Source organism: Myotis davidii, unplaced genomic scaffold (assembly GCF_000327345.1).
Source record: "Myotis davidii unplaced genomic scaffold, ASM32734v1 scaffold332, whole genome shotgun sequence".
In the NCBI taxonomy this organism is placed as follows: Eukaryota; Metazoa; Chordata; class Mammalia; order Chiroptera; family Vespertilionidae; genus Myotis; species Myotis davidii.
In genome coordinates this window covers 3,161,644-3,171,212 of record NW_006285779.1, presented here as the reverse complement: position 1 = coordinate 3,171,212, position 9,569 = coordinate 3,161,644, and the positions used below count along the sequence as shown (strand labels likewise).

At 39.2% G+C, this 9,569-nt stretch overlaps 1 protein-coding gene and 1 long non-coding RNA gene across 2 annotated transcripts in view; one reads left to right on the top strand and one right to left on the bottom strand.

Annotated features, from left to right (window-relative positions):
- LOC102772642 (chromosome unknown open reading frame, human C10orf76) overlaps positions 1-9,569 on the bottom strand; it is a 141,487-nt gene that overhangs the window by 20,042 nt on the left and 111,876 nt on the right. Inside the window, 1 exon segment of the mRNA XM_015559312.1 lies at positions 8,990-9,068. Coding sequence (XP_015414798.1) covers positions 8,990-9,068 — 79 coding nt within the window.
- LOC107181958 overlaps positions 1-9,569 on the top strand; it is a 35,252-nt gene that overhangs the window by 21,432 nt on the left and 4,251 nt on the right. Inside the window, exon 3 of the long non-coding RNA XR_001512671.1 lies at positions 1,075-1,114. This is a non-coding gene — a long non-coding RNA (uncharacterized LOC107181958). The remainder of the gene's footprint in view (positions 1-1,074; positions 1,115-9,569) is intronic.

Genomic DNA, 9,569 nt, shown 5'->3' with positions numbered 1-9,569 from the left:
AACCCTCAGAGGGAAGGCCGGGGAGGGTGGGAGGTAGGAGGGGCGGGGTAAGAGATCAACCGAAGGACTTGTATGCATGCATATAAGCCTAACCAAGGGACATAAGACACTGGGGAATAGGGGAGGCTAGGGGACTGTCTAGGGCGGGGAAAAAAATGGACACATATGTAATACCCTTTGTAATAAAAAATAAAATTTGAAAAAAAAAAAAAAAGAAATGAGCCCTATTATCTTCACTCTTCCTGTTTCTCCATCTACTTTCCTATCCCTGGCTAGCCTCTTCCTTCAGATTAACTGACAAGATCGAGGTTGTCAAACATGCCTCAATCTAGGGAAACTAAAGAAAAAACAAACAAATGGGACTACATCAAATGATAAAGATTTTTGTACAATAGAGAAAACCATCAACAAAATGAAAGGGCAACCCACTGAATAGGAGAACATACTTGCTGATACATCTGATAAGAGGTTAATATCCAAAATTTATAAAGAACTCATACAACTCAACATCAAAACATACAAATAGCCCAATTAAAAAATGGGCAAAAGACCTGAATAGAAACTTCTCCCAAGAGGACATACAGATGGCCAATAGAAATATGAAAAGATGCTCAATGTCACTAATCATCAGAGAAATGCAAATTAAAACGACAATGAGATAAATCTACCAACAAAAGTGTTGGTGAGGATGTGGAGAAAAGGGAACCCTCGTGCACTGTTAGTGGAAATGCAGGTTGGTGCAGTCACTGTGGAAAGTAGTATGGACTTACCTCAAAAATTAAAAATGGAACTGCCTTGCTCTGGCTCAGCTGGTTGGAGCTTTGTCCAAAACACCAAAAAGGTTGCAGATTTGATTCCCGGTCAGAGCACATACCTGGTTGTGAGTTTGGGGAGCATATGGAAGGCAAATGACGTTTTTCTCTCTCTCTCCTTTCCTCTCTGTCTAAAAGTCAATAAACATATTCTTGGGTGAGGATTTAAAAAATTATCCCTCTGCTTGATTATGTGTCTTTCCTGCTTTAGTGAATCCAATAAACAAACAATTCACATCAAACTTTTTTTTCTATCAAATAGGTCAAGTGAAATGCCAGAATCCAAACAAAGTCAACGGAAGGTATAGTTAGACAGCCAAAGCTTGTGTCACATGCTCACATTCAGTAGGAGTTACCACCACAACCATCACTCAGGGTTATAGAGAGGCAGTGTAAAAATGTACACTGTTGTAGCAGAACAGGATACCAAGTACAGGAAATGGAATTATGGCTACTGTGGGAGTCTGAAATCTCAGCTCTCCAGCATATGTCTCTGCCAAGGCTGTCTTGAATGGCGGTTAAGACCCTGTTCTAGGCTGAGAAATCATCACAGAGGCTCTCAGAATGGGCTACTCAGAGGCCTCAATTGCCTGGGGGAGATCTTTATATAGGTGGCTCCCCTGGGGAAAGTGAAGCATACCTACCTCCTGCTCAGAAAGCCTTAACTCATAGCTTTACAGGCCCTTTCTCCCAGTCTTCCTCAGCCACCAGGGAGCTGGCCAATGCACACTTGGCCTGTGGAGTTGAGTGTTTACTTTTCAAGCATAGTTAGAGCCACTTGGCTTCACGTTGGCAGCCATGGTGGAAGCATTCACACACAACGCTACAGAACAGCCCCCTTCCCACCACTCACCCCCTCATATTCTAGTTGTTAAACATTTACTAGCACACCAAGGGCCAACAACTCTGAGGCTGAAGTATTAGGCTCCATTTTCCTCATTAGCCTTGAAGCTCTTAGGATATTTCTCCAATATCTTTCTGGGCTTTCTCCTAGATGTTCCCAAGTAATGGGTGCCACCCAGGGCCCCCATTGTAATGTACAACATTATACAGGCCTCCTCTGAATCTAATATTCAAAGCTCTAGTGAAAGTGGAGACTTAAAGAGATAATGGGAGGTGAAACTCCATAAAATTCCTAATATAGAAAACTTAGGAATCTGGGTACAGTATCCTATGGTCCTTGACATATGGGGTATCTGCAGACTACCTTCTGATCATCCCAGAAAATTCTTAAGTATGTATGTAGAGAAATTTTTAGCAGGCCACTTGGTTGAAAGGAACACCAGCTTCAAGATAGATTTAACTACTCTTAGAAACAGAAAGTAGAACGGTGGTTGCCAAAGGTGAGATATGGGGAGTAGGGGGAGGAGTTGTTCAATGAATAGGGTTGCACTTTTGTGAGATGGAAAGGTTCTAAACAGCCCTAGCCGGTTTGGCTCAGTGGACAGAGCATTGGTCTGTGGACTGAGGGGTCCCAGGTTCAATTCTGGTCAAGGGCACATGCCCAGGTTGTGGGCTTGATCCCAGTAGGGGGCATGCAAGAGGTAGCCGATCAATGATTCTCTCTCATCATTGATTTTTCTCTCTCTCTCTCCCATCCCCTTCCTCTCTGAAATCAACAAACATATATATTTTTAAAAAGTCCTAGACAGAAACTGCACAACAATGTGCTTATATTAATATTATTATACTGTACACTTAAAAATAGTTAATATGGTAAATTTTATGTGATTTTTAATAAACATTAAAATAAAAAAGAGATAGGCTTGCCCATTAGGTCTTATCACATGCCTAGCATTGAGGCTGGCTCATACTAGGCCCTTGATGAACGCCTGTAAATTGAATGAAAGGCAGTGCAATCAGGACAGGGATGAGAGTCAGTGCATTAGGGTTTACAGAAGCTGTGATACTTGAAATGACTGAATTGTATTCCTAAATCACCCAGCCTCTGGGTTCCCTGGGACCTAAGGGTAAGACAGAAACTCTCAGACTCTTCGTTCTTTCTGTCCTTTTCAGGTCCCTGACTTTGAGTACGTTTTATAATCTATGCCTCTCTATTTATCCAATACCTATTCCTCTTCTTTCAAGACCCAACTCAAATCTTCTCCCCTCTATATGGCCTTTCCTGACCACCACAATTTGCAGAGATACTTCTGTAACCTGAACTCACAGATCTTACTAGTAGGACCAGTTGGCTACTGACAATAAGTTGCCTTAAGCCATCTCTTGCACTTATTCCATCCTTTGAGAACAAAGGCCCTTTATCATACTTCAGTATCCTTCAAATGCCTAGCACAATCTGAAGCACACAACAGATACTAAAAGCTAAAATACTGACCCTGAATGAAGGCTAAAGAAAGCAAGAGTAGGCCAATCATTTACTTGCTTTCCAATGGGATATTTCAAAAGAATAAAATTGGTCATGAATGTGACTGAAAGCTTAAGGATTCAGATACTCAGAGAAGGCTTTAACTTAAATCTTAAATTGCCACTAAGTATTCTAGATATTCAGGGCTCTAAAGAATCTTCTGTAAAGTTCTGCTATGAAGCCTTCTCTTGCCCATAAGGAAATTAGAAGTGATATAAATCAATATGTTATACCATTTGTAAATCAAAACAAATAGTGAATAGCCTAAAAGGAGCTCAAGATCCTCAATGGGCATTTTCAAAGATCTAAGGGCTTTTGGGGCAAGGAATGTATGAGATAGTATTCAAGGCAGCCTGAGTGTCAAAGACTGGTTGAGAATTTTAAGAAAGATGGACCCTCTTCAAGAAAAAAAAAAAGACATACAAATAATTTTAAACACAATTTCACGGTGTGCAATAATTCTCTAAAGCCTATTTTTGGACCTTAGGTTAAGAACCTGTGAAGATTTCATGACAGACCTCTTAAGTGTGGACTCATTTCTAATATGGTCTTTCCAATAATAATAAAATACTTTTCCTAATTTGAAATATAAGAATAAAGGAGAGGGAGGAGCATATAAGAATTTAGGGTAGGCCAGGTAGGGAGGAGAACCCCTTGAAGAGCTCTTTTATTTCAACATAGTTCTATGAAGGGAGCACTGCATCATCTGCTGGAGGCTAAGACCAACAAGTAGTTAACATATAAATGCGAGAAGTCCCTCAGAAGGCTGATGAACTTTGATATTCAGCAAGGGCTGAGAATCAGCATTGTATTACCCTGCTGCTGGCTGATAATCCTTTACTGTTTACCAAACCTTACCATTGATGTCTGTTTGCTTTGCTAAAGGGAAAATGTATATTCTAGTAAATAAAAAGCTATCAGTCCAGAGATTCAGAGAACCTGTCCACTAGAGAGTAGATCTCCTTCTGGCTTCCCCAATAATTTCTAAATTTATATTTCTTATCTAGTGTATCCGTTTGTGTGCAGCCCCTTCTTCAGATCCTGAATCCTCGCTGCAAAAGGTTGAGGCATCATCAAAACAAGATGTCCTCAAAGCATCCAAACCCAAGATTTAGCCTGGGGTCAAGAGTTTCTCTTAAATACTTTCCATCTACATTTATTTAGTACAGAAAAAGGGTCACATTTATGAAACACAGGTTGAGGACTCAGCTATCCTCCTAGGAGACTGAAAATCAGGGTGTAGGCCACTAGTGGGAGGAGAAGCATATCAAATGATTTTCCAGCTAAGGACAGGTCCTTACCAACAAGCCATACTGGGGAGAGAAAGGAGCTAAATCTCAGCTGAGGATGGGCAAGGAGCCTGAAGGGCAATTTTTACAAGATGTACTAGAGATAAACAAAGCCAGTAGGAAACAAACTGGGAGTAGTTTCACAGTTCTTGGAAAAACAAGCTGCATCTTCTCCATAATCTTGATTCATAGAAATATGTGAAATACAAAATAGCCAAATACCCTTATTGAACACCATACAAATATTAACTTAAAATGGATCAAAGACTTAAATGTAAGAGCTAAAACTATGTAACTCTTATATGAAAACATAGGAGAAAAGCTTCATGACATTGCATTTGGCAATGATTTCTTAGATATGACATCAAAAGGGCAGGCAACAGGTCAGCCGGTTTGGCTCAGTGGTTGGGCATCATCTATGAACCAAGAGTTCACAGTTTGATTCCCAGTCAGGGCACACGCTGGGATTGCCGGTTTGATCCTCAGTAGGAAGTATGCAGGAGGCAGCTGATCAATGATTCTCTATCATCATTGATGTCTCTCTCTCTCTCTCTCTCTCTCTCCCTTTTGTTCTGAAATCAATTTAAAAAATTAAAAAAGGGCAGGCAACAAAAGAATAGAGAAGTAGGATGCATAAAAATTAAAGTTTTGTGCATCAAGGGACACTGTCAACATAGTAAAAAGGCAACTCACAGAATGGGAGAAAATATTTGCAAATCACATATCTGAAGAGGAATTAATACCCAGAATATAGAAAGAACTCCTAGAACTCAATAACAAAAACCCAAACAACCCAATTAAAAAATGGGCAAAAGGCTTGAATAGACATTGTCCAAAGAAGATAGGCAAATGACCAATAAGCACATGAAAAGACACTCAATTTTAATAATGATTAGGGAAATGCAAATCAAAACCACAATGAGATACCACTTCACATCCATTAGGATGGCTAGATAATTATAAAAACAAACAAACAACAGAAAGCAAGTGTTGACGAGAATGTAGAGAAATTGGGGTGTAAAATGGTACAACCACTATGGAAAATAATACGGTGGTTTCTCAAAAACTTAAGCAGAATTACCATTTGATCCAGCAATTTAAATTCTTGATATATATATAAAAGAACTGCAAGCAGGAACTCAAATAGCTATTTACACATCAATGTTCATAGCAACATTCTTTAAATATCCAAAAGGTGCAAACAATCTAAATGTCCACTGATGGGTAAATGAATAAACAAAACGTGCTCTCACTCTACACACACACACACACAATGCAATATTATTCAGTTTTGAAGGGGAATTAAATTCTGGCACATGCTTCAACATGGTTGAACCTTGAAGACATTATGCTAAGTGAAATAAGCCAGACACAAAAGGACAAATATTACATGATTCCACTTATATGAGCCACCTAGAATAATCAAATACACAAATACAGAAAGTAAAACATGGTTACTAGGGGCTGGGGAGGGGGAGGAGAAATGGAGAGTTACTGTTTAATGGATATAGGATTTCAGGTCGGGAGATGAACAGTGGTGATGGTCCACAAAATGTGAATGTACTTAATGCCATTGAACTGTATACCAAAAATGGTTAAAATGGTAAATTTACGTATATTTTATCATGCATAAAAAAGGAGTTAAGATGAACAAGCTTCACAATCAACTTCAGACAAATATGACACCTGTGTATACAATATAAAAATGCATGCAGTTTATTACATTAGAAAATGGACAACCATTCAGTTATGCTGAGAGTATTAACTGATTAAAGAGTTTTGCCCTCTATGAAGCCAATAAGAATTAACAGAAAAATGTCATCTATCTTCTGGATAACTAAAAAACAACAACACAAAATAAAAACATGTGAGAGAATGGACTTTGTTTAATAAGCAATAATGGATTTATAAGCATCACTTTGCAATGCCTCAAACAGAGGCTGGAATGTGTCTGGGGGTTATCAAGCTCAAAAACTCACAAATCTGTCAGAAAAAAATGGCAGGCTGGGCAGGCAGATCTAACAAAGAGTCCTCTCTTGTCTGCTATCTTACTAGGTGCTATAGATTCCAGTTAACTCTTGTTTATGATCTTCAGGTTTTATTTTAGGAGTCCTTTAGAATCTATTTGGGGATTAAGTTCTTGATTTTTTCTTTCTACTTAGTTTGCTGCTAACAACTGCAGGTCCCTACTGCATCTCAAAGCCAGCTTTTTGGGAAGCTGTGAATACACTTAACATTTAAGTGATGTTAGCTTTAATGTTCATAAGTGAAGAGAGAGAAGTGCTCTAACACATGTTGGAGATTAACAAGGCAGTCAAATACTTTGAATCTGATAGTGCTGAGAATAAAATCAAGTGTACCCTAACCTGTCACGTAGTGCCCTTCAAAGTCAGTTAGGGAAGAGAAGTAACAACTATTTTGAGAGCAGTTTTGCAAAGGGTCCCAGAATAGTATCACCCTTCCCCCATTTCCCAAGTGAAAAGGATTGGTAAAGAGGTAATGAGTGTACAAAAACTCCATGAGAATAAGAACACTTAAATCACTCACCACTGATCCCCATTACCCAGCGCCATACATTGTATACAGCAGGCCTGTAATTATTTATTGACTAAATAAAACTTTGAGAGCTGTTATCCCTTCCCCATTCTCAAACAGAACTATCTACTCTCCTCCATAGAAATTGCCTCATCTCTGGTTGTAGACTCTTTTTGAGAGGCACTTTCATCACTTCATTTAACTTTGAAAGAAGTTGGAGGAGGGTGAGGACATGTGCTTACTAATCATCCTTTTCCAGATTGCCTCATGCACCAGAATGGATTTTTATTATTGGTCTGTGGCTGTTACTGCTGTAGAAAGATTTCAGCCTGACCTTCCCAAGCTACTGGGGGATGAACACTGCACATGGCTGACGGAGAAAAAAATCTTCCTTTAAAAAAAAAAAAGCAAAGCTTTTAGACTAACCAGAGCTCACTGTGGTAGGAAAGTCACCCTTTCTCTCACTGAACAAAATTCAAGATGTTGTATTCTTTTGTATAAAAATGGTATGCAGTAAAACCAATCTGAATTGGTCCATCAGGAAAAAGGTAGCATCTTGAAGTACCTTACAGACAGCAGTGGTATCAAAAAACAGGATTCAGGAATAACCCACAGGCAGAATAGAAAAAAAAGAAAATGAAGCCATTTATAAAGGCAGTTTAAATAACAGGATGGATTCTCACTGGTGGCCTCATGAAAGAGAACAAATATGTCACAGGGAACAACTGATATACTAATAGAGTCTTATCCATCTGGCTGAGGAAAGAGCCACTGGTTGGAATACTGAGAAGCTTGTCTGTTGGGAAAAAGGCTTGCTGGGTGCCTCACTGGAATAGTTGAATAGCTTTTAGGAACGCTGGAACACACGGTCACACTGTAGCTGGCTAGTCCTGCTAGCAAGAGGTTCAAAGAAGGATTACACTGGTGCACTGGCAAAAAAAAAGCAGAGCAGAGCATATGTGGGCTTTTAAAAATTGGCTTAGAGCCTATACTCTCACCTCATGCATACCCTGGCTCTCCAACTTAAGAATAAAATGAGAAGGAAGGAAGATTGTGTGAATAGGATGTTTCATTTTGTGCTTTTAAAAATAGGACTCGCCTGGATGGTATGGCTCAGTGGTTGAGTGTCAACATATAAAGCAGGAGATCACAGTTCAATTCTGGCCAGGGCATATGCCCAGGTTGTGGGTTCGATCCCCAGTGTGGGGCTTACAAGTGGCATCTAATCAATTATTCTCTCTCATCATTGATGTTTCTGTCTCTCATTTCCGCTCTCTTCCCCTCTGAAATCAACAAAAATATATTTTTTTAAAAAAGAAAGGACTCAAGAGTCTCATTCTGAAACCAAGTTCAAGCCCCACCATGCGCTAAAGTTCCATCTCTACTTTTATATAATGCAGAGCCGAGGGCCGGCACTTTGGGAGATGGGGAAATCAGGCCAGACTCTAGGAAAACAAGCACACAATGCTATCTGAATCTCCAATCAGTCCATACCATAGAAAAATCTACTCAGAAATAATTGTTCAAGCCATATAGAACTCAATTACTAAAGAAAATCTGCCCCAATGAAGGCTCACATTTTAACAAGCCAAACAGCATCAAATTAAGCTGAACTCAGGGTTTTTCTAATTGGCAGTTTCATCCATTTCTAAGTTTTCATTTCTTATTTTCAAAAATCAAAATGAATCTCTGCCTAAAATAAAAAGAAAAGAAATGCCTTATCACCCACTCTAAAATAAGAATTCTCCAAATTTTTCACCTTTAGATCTTATATATAATTTAACAAACCTCTCATATGGCACAAAAGCTGAAGCCATTACTATTTAAAGTATTATCAACAAATCACTTACTAATTCCTCTTAATAGTCTAGCTCTTGCCACTCCCACTAGAAGCTCAATCACAGAATCCCTCTGCCATTAGAGAGAGGGCAACTACTTGATCCTAGCCACCAAGCAGGGTCACTCTGGGGAGAGGAGTAGCTTACCTGTTCCTCAGACAGTTGGGATATATGATTCACAGCAGCATAGGATTCAATTTTGGGGTTAAAGTGGTTGATGATGGCTCTGAAACAAAGAATTAACATTAATATAGCACCAGATGGAAAGGAGAAGAAATGAGTTAAAAACAAGTATTGCGTACTCTCTGGTTTAGAGTGCAAAAGCATGGGAATGATTGTCAGAGGGTAATTGTCTCCTTACTGAACATGAGATCATATGAGGGTGAACTGATAACTCTGAAGGGGGAAGGATTTAATAATTTATTAGAGACAATAGAATTAAGCATCTCTGCTTTGCAAATGAACTAGAGAAAACCTCACAACCAAACAAAAAACAAAACCAAGCATCCTTCAGACAAGGAACAGGACCCAGTGGGCTGTCCACTAGGGGGCCCTGGTGTTTTTCAGTCAGGATGAAAAGTACTTGGCTCTGCTCTGAAGAGCTCCAAGGGGAGAACAGGGCACTCTGGACCTACATGTACGCTAAATGCAGCCTCTGAAGAAGCTGAGCTTTATCAAAGCCTAGAATCAATCTTCATACTTGTTAGTTAATATTATAAATCAAAAT